General features: G+C 40.0%; 1 protein-coding gene across 1 annotated transcript in view; it reads left to right on the top strand.

Moving 5' to 3' along the window:
• rxfp2b (relaxin family peptide receptor 2b) overlaps nt 1-12,861 on the top strand; it is a 31,152-nt gene extending 18,291 nt beyond the window's left edge. The window contains exons 15-17 of the mRNA XM_078403203.1: nt 3,496-3,906; nt 9,379-9,597; nt 12,438-12,861. Of these exons, the coding sequence (XP_078259329.1) occupies nt 3,496-3,906; nt 9,379-9,597; nt 12,438-12,682 (875 nt within the window). The 3' untranslated portion in view covers nt 12,683-12,861. The remainder of the gene's footprint in view (nt 1-3,495; nt 3,907-9,378; nt 9,598-12,437) is intronic.
• Nucleotides 12,862-22,329: the final 9,468 nt, after the last annotated feature.

Raw genomic sequence — 22,329 nt, 5'->3', positions numbered from 1 at the left:
CCGAATCTGGAGGTATGCATTTTCAATCTTCTGTACCTCTTGCCTGATGGGAGAGGGGTGAAGAGGGAATGTCCTGGGTAAATCTCATCTTCGATTATGCTGGTGGCCTTGCAGAGGCAGTGGGAAGTGTAAATGGAGTCAACGGAAGGGAGATTGGTTTGCTTGATGGTCTGGGTTGCATCCACAATTCACTGTGATTTCTTGTGGTCTTGGATGGAGAAACTTTCATTCTTCAAGCTGTTTCACTTTAACCTGCCGTATGTCAATAACTAACACTGGACTGAATTTCAGCCAGTGAAAGTACAGTAGAAAATACCAGCAATTTTTTTTTGTCATAAATAACTTTTGTAAAAGGAAGAAGCAGATATATACTGTAGATGAAAATAGGGTTTTTTGTGAGATAAAAGTAATTGGATCTTTCACCTCAGAGGGACCTGTAATAACTTTGAAGCTGATATGTCGAGTGCAAATGGTTGGACACTTGAAGGATGCAAATTGGGGCCATTAATGGTGTTCACTACAAGAAACAACCCTCTTAACAAAGAGTTAAAAAGCTTGCCTTCCATAATACTGTCTCATGAACAATGTCCGAATTAACATTAATTTAACATAGGAGCACACCTAGTTAACAATGATCAGATTGTGATAGAATTTGACACTAAATTAATTCCTCCCTTCCGAAATCTGACAGATGTTGCTTGACCCTCTGAGTCCCTGCAGCAGGTTGTTTGTGTTGTATTGTACCCCCATGAAGCATCTTTAAGGGGGAATATGGATCATGTACAGGTAGAGGGAATTAGTTTAACTTGGTATCATGTTCAGCACGGGCAATGTGGGCCAAAGGGTCTGTGTTACTGTTGTACTGCTCTATCTTCTATAATCTTAGTGTGCCACATAGAATCAGCAGAATAATATTAGGACTAAGTGAGTTGTTATGAGGACAGTTGCATAGTTTTGTATTCCCTTGAGTGTGGGAGATACTGTAAGCGATGATCTCATGAGGATCATTGGAAAAATAATTGAGGGAGAGCATTCACTGCACTTGAAAGAAACAGGGAATAATCAAAGGGGTGGATCATTGCTGACGAATCTGATTTAATTTTTCAATGAGACAATAATATGCATTGATATGGGCAGTGTGGTTGATGTGGTATACGTGGACTGTGCACATTGGGTGACACAGGGTGCAGTAGTAGGGTTGCTGCCTTACAGTGCCAGAGACCCTGGTGCAATCCTGACTATGGGTGCTGCTTGTGTGGAATTTGTACGTTCTTCCTGTGACCGCATGGGTAGGGAATGGAGGGATATGGATCGTATGTAGGCAGAGAAGACTAGTTTACCTTGTCATCATGTTCAGCAGAGACATTGTGGGCTGAAGGGCCTGTTCCCATGCTGTACTTTTCTATATTCTATGATGGTCAGCATGGATATGGTGGGCCAAAAGGCCTGTTTGTGCCTGACCCTTTGGCTCTATAATTTATGTATTATTGGTGATTAAGGGATTTTCTCTGCTGACAGAATGGGGGTGTTATCTTAAAATTAGAAAGGTATTTGGGTTGCAGACAGAAAATAGTTCTTTATACCAAGACAGAAGAGATGTGGAAATCTTTCTTTCCCTGCCCCTAACATTAGCAATTAATGTAATGGGATTAAAAAATTTGGATAACTAAAGTGCTGATAAATCAGAATCCAAATGAATGGCCTGATGCTAATAGAGTTCGCTGCCTCATTCTGCATTTACCAAACCAGTTACTGTTGGATGTGATACAGGGATAATTCTGAGATCATGGCCCTTAGAATTAGTGTCATTGTTAGAATTTATAACATTACCAAATCCTATAATATGAAAACGTCAGCAGGACTGGTAGTTAATTTGACTGGTAACCTGATTTAATTAAAACTTTAAAAGATAAATGTTTCCAAATTTCAATGCATGCTAAAAGGTTGATTGGAATGATGTTGATGCATCAGAATAACAGTCATTTTGGTTGTGGTTGTGGTCCCAGCCCTAGAGTGCTAATACGAAAGTAGCAGGTCAGGCTTTAGTGTGTGTTTGGGATCATGGGATTGGTAGGTGGAAAGATGGGGAGGGGGATTGTGGGGAGGGGTGAGGTGGGAAGAGGCAGGCTGACAAAACAATAGACTTCTCTGCCTGCTCACTCTTAAACAAACTGTGTCTGCAAATGCAAACCCATGAAGCTAAAACCACTATCAATCTGGCAGCCTTGGTCAGAGAAAGCATATATGGGGAGAAGGCAGGGGTTAGGAGGAAGAGATAAATCAGCCATGATTGAATGGTGGAGTAGACTTGATAGGCCGCATGGCCTAATTCTGCTCCTATCACTTACATATAATGCTCTCATTTAGACTGGTTTTCCAAGGCTATACAGGATTGGGCCAAAACTTCTTACTTTATATAAAAGTTAGCAAAGTGTTAGTTTTTGATCACAGCGTTTATTATATGTTTTTTAGTTTATGATAATTTAATTAATTTGCAGCAATAAGTTAATAATGGCTATGGTTCTTCATTCTTTAGTGCGATGTATAAAATAAAAATGATAAGAGGACTTAATTTAATTGTGACTGAGTACTATTTGCAGAGTAGGATTACAGTAATGGAGCAAAATGTAAAATTGCCACCTTCCAATTGTCATTGTGAGAGTTCTTATCATAGATCTTATTATACAATGACTCATCAATCCCGGGAAAGCTCAAGTAAATATAGAGAGCGATGACGAATCAGCAAATTCAAGTGCCAATTTTTTTGTACTTAGTCCTCAGAAAAAAGTTGTCCTCAGGTACATGCCACACTTAATAAGCTCAATGTATCTGTAGGTCTTGATAAGCTTGATAAGCTGTGAAAATGTGTACAATTTCTGTAGTTTATAGCAAAGTTAAACGTAAGTACACACAAACCAGTCTCCCCTCCATTGACTCGATCTACACCATGCTGCCTTGGCAAGACCACCAGCATAATCAAGGATCAGTCTCACCATGACCACTCCCTCTTCACCCCTCTACCATTGGGCAAGAGGTATAGAAGTGTGAAAAAGGCATACCTCCAGATTCTGGGACAGTTTCTTCTCAGCTGTTATCAGGCAGCTGAACCATCCTATAGACAACTAGAGGGCAGTCCTGAGCTACTATCTACTCCATTGGAGACCCTTGTACTATCTTTGATTGGACTTCACTGTACCTTATCTTGAACTAAACGTTATTTACGTTATTCTCTTTATCATGTATCTCTACACTGTGAAGGCTCAATTCTAATCATGTATTGTCTTTCCGCTGACTGGTTAGCACACAACAAAAGCTTTTCACTGTGCCTTGGTACATGTGACAATAAACTAAACTAAACAAAAAGGCTTTTAATTGTACCTCGATACACGTAAAACTCTACAACTTTAAACTCTCAGTTTTCAACTTGATATTGCCACAAAATATAATAACTCATATACTCAAGTCATCTGTTTCTCCGCTTTTCTTACATTCAAGGTGCTGATTGCCTGATGGGAGTATATCTATTCTTCGTTGGGATCTTCGATGTCAAGTATCGTGGGGAGTACAACAAACATGCACATCGATGGATGGAGAGTATCCAGTGTCGGATGATAGGATTTTTGGCCATGCTCTCCACAGAAGTTTCAGTTTTGCTATTGACATACCTGAGTCTGGAGAAGTACGTTGTCATTGTCTTCCCATTCAGTAACATCAAACCAGGAAAGCAACAGACTTTGATAGTACTCACTACCATTTGGCTTATTGGATTTATTATCGCAATAATTCCACTCTGGAATGAAGATACTTTTGGAAATTACTATGGAAGAAATGGGGTTTGCTTTCCTCTTTATGCAGACCAAATTGAAAAGGATGCTGCAAAAGGCTATTCTATTGGAATATTCCTTGGTATGAATATTTTAATGATTGATTTTGATTGTCCAGTCAATGCCATTAGCGGGGCAGAAAGCTATATATGATAATAGATCATAAGAAGAGGTGAAGTACTCCAAGTAGTTCTATGGTCTGCAAACTAACTTAAGAGCTGGCACTCCAGTACAAGCTTTGCCAGGTGTATTACCTTTCAGCTGAGATTTTAAATCATCATCCTCTTTGAACTTTTAGGTGGACAGAAAATATATTGTGGCACTACAGGAAGGAGAGTAGGAGAGTTCTCCTGGTGTCTTGGCCAACATTTGCCTTTCAAGCAACACCTTTAGGTGACTATCGAGTTGTTTACCTCATTCTCTTTGTGCCCCTTGTTGCACACAAATTAACCGTTCCCAAGTGTTCAGCCATAGCTACATTGACTGGATGTGAAGCATTTGGGGATATCCTTGATAAGTAATAAGTGCTCTATTAATATGTCAATTCCTTTGTTTTGTTAACATAAAAGCACATGAACCCTAAAGCCCCACTATGCAAATAATTATATAAAACTAGTTCTTAAGTAAAGAGGTTCACTTTTGAAAAAAAATGACAATGAGCTCCAGGAACACACAGTGACCACATTACCTATTATCTTTCATATTGTCTCAACCTTGAGATATAACACAAAAAAAACAGAGAAATGAAAATGTAGGAACAAGGAACTGCAGATGCTGGTTTACCAAAGAAATACTCAAAATGCTCAGCAGGTCAGGCAGCATCCCTGGAGAACATAGATAAGTGACGTTTTGGGTCAGGACCCTTCCTGAAGAGTTCTTCCTGAAATTATGAAAGATCCCAATCCGAATTGTCACCTGTCCATGTTGTCCAGGGATGCTGCCTGACCCGTTGAGTTATTCTAGCATTTTGTCTCTTTCCAACATAAAAAAAATTATTTTGTCCAATTACCATTTGAATGCACAACCAACTTATACACACTATGTGAGTTGATCACTGGGTGAGGTCATTAACCTGTTGATTTTTGTTTTAAGACATATTCCTGATATAATCCAACTTAATTATATGTTTATGCAACCTATATGCCAGGTCCTCTGGATTTGATTTACTCTAATCTATTTATTTCAAATACCAGTCGTTGATTTAAATAATTCAATCAACACTGCTCCAATATCTCTGCTCTTCTACAGTAAAGAAACCCTGTTAGAATCAATAGTTAGAGTCATACAGCATAGAAAAGTTGTCTGTCTGACCTTCTTCCAAAATCTCTCTACCATGTATATTTTGAATAACTATTAATTGGTAATTATTCAAATCCCTGAAGCTCCAGCTTTTAATTACTAATTAGTTAATACTTTTGTATGCCAGGGGAGATAGTGAATCCACCAGGGTCACAGAAATGCTTGGCTTGCAGAGGCAATGGTGTCCTCCAGGAATGGGAATTCCCAGACCACACCATCACACAGATAGAGGGCAGCACAGTGGCCCAGCTGGTAGAGCGCTGCCTCACAGCACCAGAGACCCGGGTTCAATCCTGACCTCATGTGCTGTCTGTGTGGCATTTGCATGTTCTCTCTGTGACCACGTGGGTTTCTTCCAGGTGTTCCGGTTTCCACCAACATCCCAAAGATGTGTGGGTTTGCAAGTTAATTGGCCTCTGTAAAATTTCCGCTAATGTTTAGGTGATTGGATGAGAAAGTGGGATAACATAGATCTAGTCTGACAGTGCTGGGGTAACTCAGTGGGCCAGGCAGCATCTCTAGTGAAAAAGGATGGGTGATGTTTCGGGCCGGGACCCATCCATTTTCCCCTACATCCCAAAGATGTGTGGGTATTTTTGTGAATTGGCCTCTATAAATGGGGAGTTTGTGGGGAGTGGGTGCAAACGTGGGATAATATAGAACTAGTGTAAATGGGCGTGAGCCAATGGGGCTTTTCTAATGCTGTATCTCTAAACTAACCTAATTTAACCATCCCAACCACATGAACACAATCTGTTACACCATCAACTTCACCTTATCCAACAGCATCCCACATTCACTCTAACATTGACATTCCACCCTTCCATCCCCTCAATGGAAAGCTTATTACACTCTTCTACTCAAACAAAATCAATAACGAATCGGAGGGAAGCTGAGATGGTCCCTCTCCTGTTTTCAGAACCTCACCATTCAGAGAAAGATTATTCTCCATCTCATTGACCGGGGGTGGGAGTACAGAGTTCCAAGCTTTATCAAGGGCAGAGGATGTGAGACATCTGACCGGTATGTTCACTAATAATGTTTAACTAATGTGACTACATCCCACAGTGGGCAAGTGCATCAACACATGAGCTGCTACGATGTGATGAAGTATGTAGAAACAAGGAACTCCAGATGCTGGTTTATACCAAAGACAGGCACAAAGTGCTGGAGTAACACAGCGGCTCAGGCAGCATATTTGGAGAAAAAGGCTGGGTGATGTTTTGGGTCGGGACCCTTCTTCATACACAAAGTCTGTGTCTGAAAAAGGGCCCCATACCGAAATGCTACCCAGCCTTTTTCTTCAGAGATACTGCCTGACCCACTGAGTTACTTGAGCATTTTGTGTCTATCTGCAGTATGATGACAGTGTTTTGAGCGCAACTCAGAAACACAGAATATTTTTTAATTTGTGCTGCATCCAGCATAGCTCCGTTTTTCTCTTTTCCCAGAGCATTATAATTCTAAGTGGCAGGGAAGATTTGAGGTTCCCTGTACCCTTTCCAGCTTGTCAACATCTTTCCTATAACATGGTGCCCAAAACTGAACACAATACTCTAAATGAGACCTCACCAATATCTAATACAACTGTAACATGACCTCCCAACTTCTATTCTCAATACTCTGGCTGATGAAGGCCAATGTGCCAAAGGTCCTTTTGACCACTCTGTCCCGCCCATGTTAGATTTCCCAAAATCCAACACCTCAGACTTTTCTGCATTAAATTCCATCAACCATTCCTCAGCCCACTTGGCCAATTGATCAAGATCCTGTTGCAATTTTTCACAACCATCTTCACTATCTGCAAAACCACCCACTTTTGTATCATCTGCAAGCTTGTTAATCTTACCATGTATGTTCTCATCCAAATCATTGATATGGATGTCAAACAGTAACGGGCCCAGCATCAAACCCTGAAGCACACCAGTAGCATACCACCACACCACAGGCCTCCAGTCCAAGAAGCAACCTTCCACCATCACCCTCTGCTTCCTTCCATGAAGCCAATTTTCTATCCATTCAGCTATCTCTCCTTGGATCCCATGCATTCTCACCTTCTAGAGCCGCCTACCATGAGGAACCTTGTCGAATGCTTTACTGAAGTCCATATATTAAACATCTACAGCTCTGCCCTCATCGACCTTTTTGGTCACGTGTTCAAAAAACTCAATCAGATTTGTGAGACACGACCTCCCATGTACAAAACCATAATGGCTATCCCCAATCAGTCTTTGTCCGTCTAAATGCCTGTATATCCTATCCCTCAGAATATCCTCTAGTAACTTTCCAAGTACATTCATGTTCTATGACTGCATGGGATATCCATAGCGCCAGTTCAGAAATGGGCATTGCGATGTGCGAGCCATTTAGGTTAGAAAGACACAGATTAAAAAGAAATTCACCTGCCATTCCTAGGTTACAGTTCTTCATCAGGTTTGGGGAATCAAATGCTGGAGCTTGCAAGAAGTGGATGATACCACCCAGACGACATTTGAAAAACATTTGGACAGGTACATGAATAAGAAAGATGTAGAGGGATATTGGTAAAACACATTCCAAAGACATGCAGGTTGATACGTTAATTGGCTTCTGTAAATTGCCCCTAGTGTGTGTATGTGTGGATGATGAAGTGGGATAATGAAACAACTAGTGTGAATGGGCCTTGGTCAGCATGGACTTGATGGCCTGAAGGGGTCTATTTCCACGCGATATCTCTAAACTAAACTAAACTACACTAAACTAAACTAAACTAAATTGAAACATGGACGAATAGGACTAGCTTAGAATGGTCAGCAAGGACGAGTTTGGCCGAAGGGCCATGTTGTATGACTCTATGACTGCATAACAGGGATGCTTCATGACGAGAGGCACAAGAGAAATACTGGAATCTGGAGCAAAAAATAACTGCTGGCAGAATTCAGAAAGTCAAACAGCATCAGTGAAGGAAAGAGGATGGTGGACATTTTGGTCAAGAATCTATATCAGGACAATTGCCAACTATTGCTTTTCCTCCATAGATACTTAATTCTTCCATCTGTTCATCACAAGACTGGTATGGATGCACACTAAGATGATAAGCATGTTGTTAGACCTAAGACAGATACAAATGGTGGAGTAACTCAGATACTTCAGGCAGTATCTCTGGAAAGAATGGATAGGTGACATTTTGGGTCAGGACCCTTCCTCAAACTTGACCTGACCTGAAATGTCACCTCTTCATTTTCTCCAGAGATGCTCCAGATGAGGTGTTCTCCCTGTCACCGTGTGGATTTCCTCTAGGAGTTCCAGTTTTCTCCCAAGTCCCAAAGATATATTGGTTGGTAGGTTAATTGGCCTCCGTACATTTGAAGATGGGTGGTAAAATGTGAGCTGAATTGAATGGAATGTAAGAATAAAATGTGATTAACACAGGATTAATGTAAATGAGTGCTTGATGATCAACGTGGATTTGATGTGCCAAAGAGCCTGATTCTGTGCTATATGACTCTATGAGTATCATAGCAGATAGATCCTGTGAAATGCATTCAGCACACTTGAAGGTGATTGAGTCACTTTTGAAAGTGTCCAATCAAATCTTCAAATGTCAGCTCAAAACATATCTTTAAAAGCTAAAAATGTAACTAAATTGTATGTGTGCTAGTTCTATTGAGGGTGCTCAATGTCAGTACAATTAATGTTGTCAAGGATGGAAATGGGCAATGTGTGAATAACGATACAACTATGTGCTTGAATAACTCAAAAATAAGTTGCAATAATGTAAATAGAATATGCAATATCAAGTCCAATTTCACATCTGGCACGTTTAATCCCTGAAATGATGATCATTGTGATCCATTCCAGATAAATTTGAAAATTGAATCACAAAGCATCTAAAAAAATGGATGATTTGTCAACCAACTTACAGGCCAATTATTGACCTCGGCTGAGCGAAACATTTCCTCTCTGATTCGCCATCTTCCCTATATAATTTTGACCTGTTCAATTAAATTCTTTCTGTTTCTTTTCATTTTGTGTTAATATACATTCTCATGAAACTGGATATGTATCCTTTGCTTATTATAAATAAACATTCCCGCAGAACTGATCTATGCGGCATGGCAGTATTTCCACTACAGCTTGGAAGGTTATGAGTTATAAAGTGACATGAAGAAAAGGCTGGAATAGGTCACCGACATGTTTTGTATTCATAATGAGCAATAAATGGGATGGAAATTAAGTTATACCCTTAGACAACAATTTATTTCTTTTCTTTCAGGTTTGAATCTGATTGCCTTCATCATAATTGTCTTCTCTTACTTCAGCATGTTTTATTCTATTCACAAAACTGGAATCCAGACACCTGAAATGAAAAGGCGCATTCGAAGTGAAGTTGCAGTGGCTTACAGATTTTTCTTCATTGTGCTTTCTGATGCCTTCTGCTGGATTCCAATTTTTCTCTTGAAAGTACTTTCACTGATTCAGGTGGAGATTCCAGGTATTTTTTAATTGCAATATGGAGAATATATGATTAATTGCTGAAAGTTGATTTGAACTTTTCTTGCTCACAATATATTTATTTTCTACATTTGCATGCCCACATTGCTGGTTAACAATTTCCAGAAAGTTAGCATATATATTATTTCATCTGTGTACTACATCTGTAACAACTTAAAGGACCTGTCCCACTTAGGAGATTTTTTAGGCGACTGTCGGCGACTGTCAAAGTCATAGCAGATCGGCAAAATTTTCTTTTACCCTACGACAATGACCACGACAATGCCAAGTCAGGTCGAGATTACACCGTCTTCGGAAACATCGCAAAATTCCCACGCTGTCAATGCTTCTCCGGCGTCCTAGTTTTCGCTGAAATCACTGACAAGTCGGTAATTACTTGAGAGTTTTGAAATATAACATCTTGCCCGGGTTACTTGAAAACCAAGCTTCACGGTAACAAGGCACAAACTGGATTGACTTCCAGTTTACTAATAGCAGTATTAAGAAATTTAATTTTAAAAGTGGTTAAATGGATTTTTGTGCGGAATGTGGGCATTCTTTGAAAATGTTGGAGAGATGCATATCTGGTTTCTGGGTTGCATATCTGGGTTGGGAGCCTACTATAAATGTAATCGCTGATGGCCATAAACATCGCGAAAATTCCCATGCTTACCTGACCGTCAAACTGTCGTCTCCAATCTACCTGTCAAATGTCCTGACGGTAAATAAATTGGTTAAACACAAGTATTTTATGGTATCCTCAAATGACTTGAAGATACCATGACTTGACTGAGGGCGTTCAGCGTAGGTTTACTAGGTTAATTACCGGAATGGCGGGACTGTCGTATGTTGAAAGACTGGAGCGACTAGACTTGTATTCACTGGAATTTAGAAGAATGAGAGGGGATCTTATCGAAACATATAAGATTATTAAGGGGTTGGACACGTTAGAGGCAGGAAGCATGTTCCCAATGTTGGGGGAGTCCAGACCCAGGGGCCACAGTTTAAGAATAAGGGGTAGGCCATTTAGAACAGATGATGAAAAACTTTTTCAGTCAGAGAGTTGTAAATCTGTGGAACTCTCTGCCTCAGAAGGCCGTGGAGGCCAATTCTCTGAATGCATTTAAGAGAGAGCTAGATAGAGCTCTTAAGGATAGCGGAGTCAGAGAGTACGGGGAGAAGGCAGGGACAGGGTACTGATTGAGAATGATCAGCCATGATCACATTGAATCATGGCTGGCTCGAAGGGCCGAATGGCCTACTCCTGCACCTATTGTCTATTGTCTATTGACTTTACTTAATTTAATATTACGTGCTTCTAAATGCATCTAAGGGAACCTTGCAAACCTGGGGACAGCATGCGACAGCGCCCGCAATAAGCAACGATACCTGGCGACAAGCCAGCTGTCGCCGAGAAATTTCATACCGGTTGATTTCTCAGCGACTCGTCGAGATCCACTACGATTCTTTGAAGACTCCTCATGATTATGCTCGTGACAGCCCCGGTGAACTGTCGGCGACAGCCTAGTCGCCGGCAGTCGCCTTAAAATCGCCGGTGGGACAGGCGCTTAAGTCTTTCATCTTTTCAAGGAGGAAAGGGAAAATATCTGAGGAAATCTAACACATAGCACAATATGTTTGTCTAGTACACTACTGAATACTGGCCTCCCCTATTTAATAAGATCCCTCACACATGTCTCTTCCTTTTCCTGTTCTCCATCACGTACCGGGCTCTATCTCTACGCTCCATCTCCTCTTCCCTCTTCTAGTTCTCTCTCCTAATCTACCTCCATCTCTCAAGTAATTTCCACATATAAACCACCAGACTCTGTCTCCACTCACTTTCTCCCTCTCTTCCACCTGGCTTCATCTGCCCATTATTCCTCCTTCATCTAGTACCACCTATAAACTACCAACCTCTGACTCACCCCTCCTTTAACTTCTATATAGTGAGCTATCTTCCTTCTATACTCTCAGTCCTGATGCGATGTCTGGACTCAAAATGCCAACCATTCCTTTGCCTCCACAGATGCTGCTCAACCTGCTGAGTTCTCCCTGCAGTTTACATTTTGCTGAATGTATTATCTTTTGCTGTGGTTAAGTGAAAATCAATTTTAAAGCATTGTACTTTGTTTTGGCCTTTTAATTAATGTTTATGTTTATTAAAAACAAAAAATACAATGAGATGAAAACCAAATATAAAATAGCAGATATTGGCAATATGAAAGAAAACAGAAAATGTTGGATAAACTCAGCAGTTCAAGCAGTATTTATGGATTCAATTCTATTTATCGATTCAATGATTCAATTATACTTTATTGTCATATGTACCTTGGTACAGTGAAATATTTTGTTTTGCACACATCCCCATAAAATCATATAGCAGACATCATCTAGGCAGTCAGTGAGTGTAGCCACATTTCTAGCACCAACAAAGTTACAAAAAATAAAGAGAATAATGCATCATGTTGAAGACACTTTGTCAGATAAGTACAACATAGGTTTGACTTTGATGAAATTAAAAATGGTCTAGAGCTTTTCCTGTATCAGTAAAGTGCACAAGGACAAAGAGCTCTTCAAATTAGCATCATCAGTTACATTTAGCTTTTTAAGAAGGATATCTGCTTTAGAAAACATATTGACTATGAGACATCACAGATCCTTGGGGGCATTCTTACCATTGAATGCGGAAGTATAGTTTACAAATAGTCAAATTATTCTATTATATTTTTGGAAGTACTATATTTCAGAACACTAACATTGTTATCATTTTAAATTGTTAAAAAATTTAAATTGGTTAAAATATATATACTTATTGGTGTTTTATTGATTTTTTTTCAGGAGCAATTACATCATGGGTGGTTATATTTATACTTCCAATAAACAGTGCCTTGAACCCAATTCTCCATACGCTCACAACCACTTTCTTCAGAGAAAAGATGAAACAATTTATTTGCAAGCATTCAAGTAAAGGAAAGAGCACATGGACAGAGAGCTCTTCAAAACAGTCAACATCATCAGTGAAATTTGGCTTTTTAAGAAGGATATCTGCTTTAGAAAACATACTGACTTCGAGACATCACTGACACATTGGAACATTCTTACCACAGGAAGCAGGAGGCGTTCTTTGCCTGTGTTCTGAGAGTGTGCCTCAAAAATTGGACAATTTGAAGGAGGAAAAAGACTCTGGAAATAATGTTACAGTTATTGCCTGAAAAGCAATTTGTGAAGCTTTAAAGACAACATTGTTGTTTAGTATTGCTACCTTCGGGATAAAGAAAGTTCTACAGAGGAAGCAAACAAAAATGAAAATAGTAATCTACAAAATTAATGTTAAATATAATTTGACTGCTTTGTTATTTTATGAATTTCTTGTAGTGAAAAAGAATGGGAAACCAATGCCAATTATTCAATTGTGATATGTTGCAGCAGGTAAATTGTTCATTTGTGCATTTAATGCTATCAGCAACTCTTAGAAATGACAGTTTCTGTCAACTAACTATCTTTAGTTTTTAGCACAGAAATAAAAGTCAGTATTAATACAGAATAAAGTTTTTTGAATGGAGACACAAAGAACAGCAGATGCTGGCATCTTGTGAAAAACCAACGTGCTGGAGGAACTCAGCATAATTGACAGCACCTGTGGAGGTAATTAAAGCTTTCTGAATTGAACACAAAGTGCTGGAGTAACTCGGTAGGTCAGGCAGTATCTCTAACACAAAGTGCTGGAGTTTGTGGAGTTGCTCCACCACTTGTTTTCTCTGCAAGATTCCAGTATCTGCAGTTCCCTGTGTCTCCAAAACTTCCGGAATGTCTGGTATAACTTTTTTGTAATTTTTACCTCAAATTAATTGCCAAAGTAAATAATTACTTTAAACATTTTAGTTCATCAAATCTTTTGCTTTTTTATCATTATTCTCTAAGCTTTCCTATTCTCTTTCTTATATTTACTTTTTCTACTATTTTATTTCTAATAAACATATTAGTACATTTTTTATTCTTAAACAAAGATTTAAATGTCTGCCTTTTTCAGTTTTCTTTGTTGTATGGACTTGCTTTTTCTACATGATACACATGGGAAATGTTAATGCTAGATTGGATGCAAAATATTTCCCATTTTGCTTTATTAGCCATTTAAGGCCTTGAAGATTGGTATCCTTGTGCTTAAAAGTCCCAGATTATAAATCATAAACATACCCCAAATTATTTCAGCAAGTAATCTAATGGTTGAAAATAATGGACAATTAAGCTTAGAGTTTAGAGATATAGCATGAAAAAGGTCATTCGGCCCACTGAGTCCGTTTCGACCAGCGGATCCCCACGCATTAACACTATCCTACACACTAGGGACAATTTACTATTTTACCGAAGGTAATTAACCTGCACGTCTTTGGCGTGTGGGAGGAAACTGGAGATCCCGGAGAACGTACAAACTCCATACGGGGAGAACGTACAAACTCCATACGGACAGCACCCATAGTCAGGATTAAACCCGGGTCTCTGGAGCTGTCAGGCAGCAGCTCGACCACTGTGCCATCATGCCCTGCAATTTTGTTGCAAGCGTCTTTTTTCAAAAAGCTGCAAAGGATAACGCTATAGGCAGCCAGAGTGATGATTCCCTTGTCAATTAAACGTGGTGAGAGATTGAGATTGATTTTATGTACATAATTTATATGTCACTACATTTAATTTACTACATTTGCTTGCAAAGTTGCCCTGCTTTTACTGAGAGAAGGTGGTGTTGTTTGTTTCCTCTGGTCTTTAAATTGATTGTATTTGAGGTAAAATGAGTTTGTTTTCTGCACAATAGACTGTTTGTGATGATGTATACTCCCTGGTCATTCAAGTTCTTTGACTGACCCATTGTTGGCAAAAAATACTAGGTTTTAAAAATTGCATCCCAATTATAAATGAGTATGCATTCACAATATTTCTTTTCAAATCTACACTAAACATTGGAGGATTCTCCATGAATATCTTTATCCTCAGTGAAGGCAAAAATTAGTATGTTGGAGTAAACGATAACGCTGTGGTTTATTTACAACCATTTTCAGTCTAAAGTATCATTTGGATGGTCCTACTCAGCATCCTCTTGAAATCACCAACTTTAAATAGTACAACCATCATCTAATTCAATTCACACTAAGAAATAACTCTGGATTTGGTGATACCATGTCTAGGTCTGAGCTCCAGTGCCAGACATGCCTCTAATCCATGCTAGCAATAACAATGGTGGAAAATTGCCATGGTCACAAACAAAAGGAGAAATCAAGCCCAGTCATTCACCGCTCTATCTACTAGCCAATCGTTATTTACTTAATAGAAGGGGACTACTCACCACCAACTGAGACTTGCTTTGAGACATGGTCTATTCAGTTGAAGAATTCATTTCAACTTTGATTCAGACTTGGTAATTTGACATTGACAGTTCTTGGCATCGTCAACAATTAATTGAGTATTGTACTAAGGACACAATGGAAGTCAATACAGACCATGAAGAAATCTTTCCAATGACAAAAATCTATTCCAAAGGAAAATGCTTTTGTTTGTTGGAGACCATCCATTTTAACCCTAGATATCAATGGAATTCCTAAGACTGGCATTATGAGTTCAACTACCCTTACCTCTTCATCAATTACCTTTGATCACCATTAGGTTGAAAATGGGCTGTTCACTGAAGCTCACGCAAAGCAACATATTTATAACTCCCGAGAAAATAAAGGAATAAACTCCAATATTCAGCACAACCTTTTCAAATGCATAGTTTTGAAAAATATTACATAATGTGATCCAATTTTCCTATGAATAAATCTATGGTCCAACTTGTGAAGGGGTGCTTACACATATTCGAAATTGCATTGGTTAACAATTGTCCTCTAAAATTGATAAAGAATAGCTCAAGCCCTCAAGTCCTCACAACATCCACGGGGCACCTGGAGGAAACACACAGTCACAGAGAGAACGTGCAAACTCCAGACAGACAACGCCCAAGGTCAGGAGCGAACTCGGAACCCTGACGCTGTGAGACAACAGCTATATCAATGCAATTTAAAGCATGATCACTGAACTTTTCAGCAGGGAGACAAGAATGAGTTGGATGGAGTTTGCCTGGTTCTAACCTTGCATCCTACATTTGAGGAACTATCATTCACAATTTCTGCCAGCTTCAACATGATTCCAACATCAAAAACATCCTACTCACCCTTCTCCTTTCATCGTTTTGAAATAAAATAATTTGAAAAAGATTTTATGCCTCTCTAGTATTCCCCTTTGTCCAGACAAAGATTTATATGACTTTCCTTCCATATAGTCTTTCCCTTGCAACTTATTCCCTTCCCATCACCCAGGGAGCCAAACAATTCTTCCAGACGAGACTGTAAATCATTTGCAATTCTTCCATTCTGATCTGTAATGCATTCAATGTTCACAATGTGATTTCCGTTACACTGCAGAAACGTAAAGCAGATTGGGATACTACTTTACAAGTATTTTTCCAATTTGGAATCTCAAATGTCTGATCTTTGTGCCCTATCCCACTGCTCTTCCCCTTCTCCCAATCATAAACTGGGAATAAGCTCATAAATCATAGGAGCAGAATTCGGCCATTCAGCCCATCAAGCCTACTCTGCCATTCAATTATGGCTACGAAGGAATTACAGATGCTGGTTTAAATCAAAGATAGACACAAAAAGCTGGAGCAACTCAGTGGGACAGGCAGCATCTCTGGAGAGAAGGAATGGGTGACATTTTGGGTCGAGACCCTTCTTCAGTTTGGGTAGCGATGGGGAAACGAGAGATATAGGCGATGATGTAGAAAGATAAAGAACAATGAATGAAAGATATGCAAAAAAGTAACGATGATAAAGGAAAGAGGCCGTTGTTAGCTGTTTGTTGGGTGAAAACCAGAAGTCAGTGTGACTTGGGTGGGGGAGGGATAGAGAGAGAGGGAATGCCGGGGCTACCTGGAGTTAGAGATTTCTTTAACTCCAGGTAGCCCCGGCATTCCCTCTCTCTCTATCCCTCCCCCACCCAAGTCGCACTAGCTTCTCATTTTCACCCAACAAACAGCTAACAATGGCCTGTTTCCTTTATCATCATTATTGTTTTGCATATCTTTCATTCATTGTCTGACTTTCGTACCACTCTCACTGCTTCTTCCTTTCTCCCAAGCATTAACTGGGAATAATGTTCCTTCTGGAAGCAAAATATTATTTTCGTCCTATCCTGTTACATCATTTGTTCTCTTGAAAAGCGTGACTGATGTTTGAAAACTGAGCATTTGTGGAGGAAAAGGAATGGTTGATAATTTGGGTCTCCTTTCACTTCAAACATTTTTTGTTTTGACACCATGGAAATAAAATCTTTTCATCAAAAATGTCACCTTGTTTCCACCAGTTTTGAACCGGGAACCTTTTTGTATATTAGGCAAACGTGATAACTATTACACTACAGAAACAATGCTCTTGTCGGCTCTTGCCCCACCCTTCCTCTTCACCTTTTTATACTGGTCTTCTCCCCTCTGCTCTTTCAGTCTAACTGAAGCATCTCGACCCGAAACGTGGACTGTCCATTTCTCTCCATAAATACCACTGACCCACTTAGTTTCTATAGCAGATTGTTTTTGCTCCATTTCTACCAATCCTGTACAGTAGATGGAGTAGTTGTTCTTCTGTGACTGGTGAGTAAGAAAATAACCTTTGGCGGGTGATGGGAAACTCTTGACTGCATGATTCTTAAACTCTTCAGCATATGCTTTTACTCACCAGTATGCATGAAGGAATGCCAGTGATAATGCAAGATCAAGGAGTATTTTTTAATTTAAAAGAAATACTGAGAACTAAGTAAGATGTGTAAAATGGCATATTTTGAATAAAGGTAGATGCTGAAAGAATGGGCTGAATAATCATTAAAAATACCCCTTCCTATTTGATTAATCAATTAGAAATAACACGTTTATTAGTCAAAACAAGGCAGATTCCTGATTGATGACAAGGCATTTGCAGTAGACAAGAAACTGGAAATTCAAATCATGAATTTCCCCAACTGGAAACCATGAGCTGTGAGGTTCACTCCCTTGTAAAGTCCAAGCCTTTTGCATTCAAGTTGGACAATCCCAAACTGTACAAGAAATCTATGTATAACCATCACAAGCCATCAATTACAACTTGGAGTATGGAATGGAGATAAAGATTTAACTAACACTAGACTAGGCGGAAGTGGCGGCGCCTAACGGCTGCGGCTCGCTAGCAGTCTGTTCGTCATTTTTCCTTTTTTTTTTGTTGTGTGTCGGTGTTGGGATGGTTTTTGTATTTTTTTGGTTGTGTATGTGTGGGGGGTGGTGGTGTGGGTGGTGTGGGTGGGGGGGTGGGTGGGTGGTGTGGGTGGGGGGGTGGTGGGGGGGTGGTGGGGGGGGTGGGGGAAGTGGGGGAAACTTTTCTCTTTTAGGTCTCTTCCTCACGGCGCGGGGTGCGGCTCGGCCGCGGGGCCTAACATCGCCCGGTGCGGCTCGGCCGCTGGACTTTACATCGCCTGGTGCGGCTCGGCCGCTGGACTTTACATCGCCCGGTGCGGCTCGGCTGCTGGACTTTATGATAAAAGACTTTCACTCATATCCGGGAGTGAGCACTTGCCTTTACATAGAGAGATAAAGTATTGATGGCCACCAATGAACATGAGATCAGACCCATGTCATAATGGGTGGCATAGTAGTAGAGTTGCTGCCTTACAGCGCCAGAGACCCAGGTTAGATCCTGACGATGAGTCAGCCGCTGGTTGATAAATACATCTGAGAAAGAATAAGTTGCAGGAATACAGGTAAAATAAGAAGAGGAAAAATTAGATTTATGGCATAGCTTTCATGTTAGCTGAGATGGACTGAATGGTCTGCTTCTGTATCAGTAAGAATATTTAAGTAAGCTACATAGAAATGCTTTGACTTAATGAAGCTAAACCCGCCAGCTATGGGACATTTAAATTGTTAAACGCTTTGAATGTTTGGAAATGTTTCCAACATTCTCAGATCTTAAAACATATTTTTATAAATGAAAAAATATTTTTCAATTAAAAGACTTAAAAGAAAATACAATTGAATACATCTAAACATCTCTTCTTAATTTACATTTTGGAATTGAATATGGAAAAATATACGATTTTGGGACTAGAGAAGTAGAGCAGACCAGAACATTTTAGGAAAGTTTATCCAGGTGACAAAGAAGGGAGGGAAATGACAAGGACTGATAGCTTTGATCTAAAAGACAAAATAAAACAACTAATCCTTTAGTTTAGTTTATTATCACATGTACTGAGATACAGTGAAAAGCTTTTGTTGTGTACTAACCACTCGTGTGATTTTAAGAAGATCTTGTTAGAAAGAGGATCTATCAATTATGTTGGAAAATCCTTGTACACTTTTCACTTTGGATTTCGAAGAACCACAACCTTGCCAGAAAATGGAGGAAGAGAAAGAAGATAGTGATAAAGAAGACTTGCTATCAGTTGAATCCACACTTGTGAACCATCAGCTCAGATATTGGTACTGTATGTAATTTAGAAGGTAGCATCGGATAGTCCAGTTTTGAGATCTGCAAGTTGTGAGGCATTCATATAGAATGCCTGCATGTGAACAAGTGACAGTTTTCCAGAAAATTCTGCTGCTGAACATGGATGAGGAATTCAGTGAGGCCTGTTTCTAGCACACAGCTGCTTAACATCATCCTCCAAAGCAATTTGCATTTTGCTCCATGAACTATCAGCACAATTTTACCATCCACATTCCATCTGGAAGGATAGCACTGTGCAGGCTCGAACCATGATTCGTTGACCTTTGTAGGCCACATGACATGTTTTTAATAATATCGGGCAATTAATGTCAGTGGAGCACTTTGACTAAGCAACATTTGGGTATCAATTAGAAAACTGGCATTGTTGTGTATTTATTCCTGCAATGCAATGTGAGTGAGTATTTTTTCAAGAGTGCTTTGCAGTTTCACGGTGAGCATAGTATATCCTGAACTTCCTGTAATGGCCTTGACCACTTAGTAATTAGAGATAGAAATATTTGCTCTCTTGCCTTTTCATTGCCCATCGAATGGTTGTGTCTCTACACTTTCCTTTCACTTCATTTTATTTTTAGCCAATTACACTTTAACATTTTAGTTAACATGCCACTTTTGGCATTTTAGCTTCTGAAAAAGTTCAGTTATGCAAAATTGATATTTAAGCCTTTCTCTCCTACATCCTCCTTTTTTCCCCTCACCTCCCCTCTGCCCCACATGGACTTGCACCTATTTCTTCCCTCTCCCTCCACCTACATTCCTGCCTCTGGCTTCACAATTCACAGCTCTTCAATCTTTTTGTCTCACACCTTCTGTAATTTCCTCTCTGGCCTTGGTGCAACCATCTGCCTTTCATAAAACCCCATAGCCTTTGTTCACCTATTATCTGCCAATGCTTTATCCTGCTCCTCTTCTATTCCAGCTTTCTTCCTCTCCACCCACTCCTCCCCGCAATAAAACTTAGGAGAAGGGTCCCAACCCAAAACATTACCTATCCATATTCTTAAGAGATGCTCTGATCCACTGAGTTACTCCAGTACTTTCTGACTCTTTTTTCACCTAAGAAATAACCTGGGAGAAGAAGTTGCAGTTGTTCTCCATTGAGCAAAAGGTTGCAGGAAATTTGATAGAATATTAGAAGGTAATAATGGATATAGATATGGTAGGCAGGCAAATTGTTCCCATTGAAAGATGGTTCTAGGTTAGGTGCACACAGATTTAAATTTCTATACAAAAGGCTACAAGGAGGATATGTGGGAAATGGTTTCAAAGAAATATAGAAAATAGGTGCAGGAGGAGGCCATTGGGCCCTATGAACAAGCACAGCCATTCATTGTGATCATGGCTGATCATCAACAATCAGTAACCCGTGCCTGCCTTTTGCCCATATCCCATGATTCTGCTAACCCCAAGAGCTCTATGTAACTCTCTTTTAAATTCATCCAGTGAATTGGCCTCCACTGCCTTCTGTGGCAGAGAATTCTACAAATTCACAGCTCTCTGGGTGAAAAAGTTTTTTCTCATCTCAGTTTTAAATGGCCTCCCCTTTATTCTTAGACTGTGGCCCCTGGTTCTGGACTCCCCCAACATTGGGAACAATTTTCCTGCATCTAGCTTGTCCAGTCCTTTTATAATTTTATACTTTTCTATAAGATCCCCTCTCATCCTTCTAAATTCCAGTGAATACAAGCTCAGTCTTTCCAATCTTTCCTCATATGACAGTCCCGCCATCCCGGGGATTAACCTTGTGTACCTACGCTGCACTGCCTCAATAGCAAGGATGTCCTTCCTCAAATTGGGAGACCAAAACTGCACACAATACTCCAGATGTGGTCTCACCAGGGCCCTGTACAACTGCAGAAGGACCTCTTTACTCCTATACTCAAATCCTCTTGTTATGAAGGCCAACATACCATTAGCTTTCTTCACTGCCTGCTGTACCTGCATGTTTCCTTTCAGTGACTGGTGTACAAGGACACCCTGGTCTTGTTGCACTTCCCTTTTTCCTAATCTGACACCATTGAGATAATAATCCTCCTTGTTCTTGCCGCTAAAGTGGATAACCTCACATTTATCTACAATATACTGCATCTGCCATGCATCTGCCCACTCACTCAATCTGTCCAAGTCAGCCAGCAATGTCCTAGCATCCTCATGTGGAGGGTAGCATAAACTCAATGAGGTGAGTGGTCTGGGATATAACAATTCAATTATGCTAATAGTCCACTGTGAAGTGGTGTTGGGGTGAACTGCACTGCACAGTTTTCACACTCCAGTTGAATTCCTGGTCCATTTAGATTTTGGTGAGTTTGAGAAGTAGAGATAAAGAAGAAACTTTAATGGGTGGAATTTAAAAAAATAAGGTTTTGGAATAATTGGATAGTGATTTTGAAGATCAGACACATACATGATGGATTAAATACCCCAGAACTGTATAATTAATATGAGTGGCGAAAACTGCTAGAGTCATTAAACATGCAATTACATTTTGAAGATATTTTAAAATTACTGATAGAAACATAGAAACATAGAAAATAGGTGCAGGAGTAGGCCATTCGGCCCTTCGAGCCTGCACCGCCATTCAATATGATCATGGCTGATCATCCAGCTCAGTAGCCTGTACCTGCCTTCTCTCCATACCCCCTGATCCCTTTAGCAAAAAGGGCCACATCTAACTCCCTCTTAAATATAGCCAATGAACTGGCCTCAACTACCTTCTGTGGCAGAGAATTCCACAGACTCACCACTCTCTGTGTGAAGAAATGTTTTCTCTCTCGGTCCTAAAAGACTTCCCCCTTATCCTTAAGCTGTGACCCCTGGTTCTGGACTCCCCCAACATCGGGAACAATCTTCCCGCATCTAGCCTCTCCAACCCCTTAAGAATTTTATATGTTTCTATAAGATCCCCCCTCAGTCTTCTAAATTCCAGCGAGTACAAGCCCAGTCTATCCAGTCTTTCCTCATATGTAAGTCCCGCCATCCCAGGGATCAATCTGGTGAACCTTCTCTGTACTCCCTCTAAGGCAAGAACGTCTTTCCTCAGGTTAGGAGACCAAAACTGCACACAATACTCCAAGTGCGGTCTCACCAAGGCCCTGTACAACTGCAGCAGAATCTCGGTGCTCCTAAACTCAAATCCTTTTGCTATGAATGCCAGCATACCATTCGCTTTCTTCACT

The sequence above is a fragment of the Rhinoraja longicauda genome, chromosome 7 (assembly GCF_053455715.1).
Source record: "Rhinoraja longicauda isolate Sanriku21f chromosome 7, sRhiLon1.1, whole genome shotgun sequence".
In the NCBI taxonomy this organism is placed as follows: domain Eukaryota; kingdom Metazoa; phylum Chordata; class Chondrichthyes; order Rajiformes; family Arhynchobatidae; genus Rhinoraja; species Rhinoraja longicauda.
This window is presented reverse-complemented; position numbering and strand designations above follow the sequence as displayed.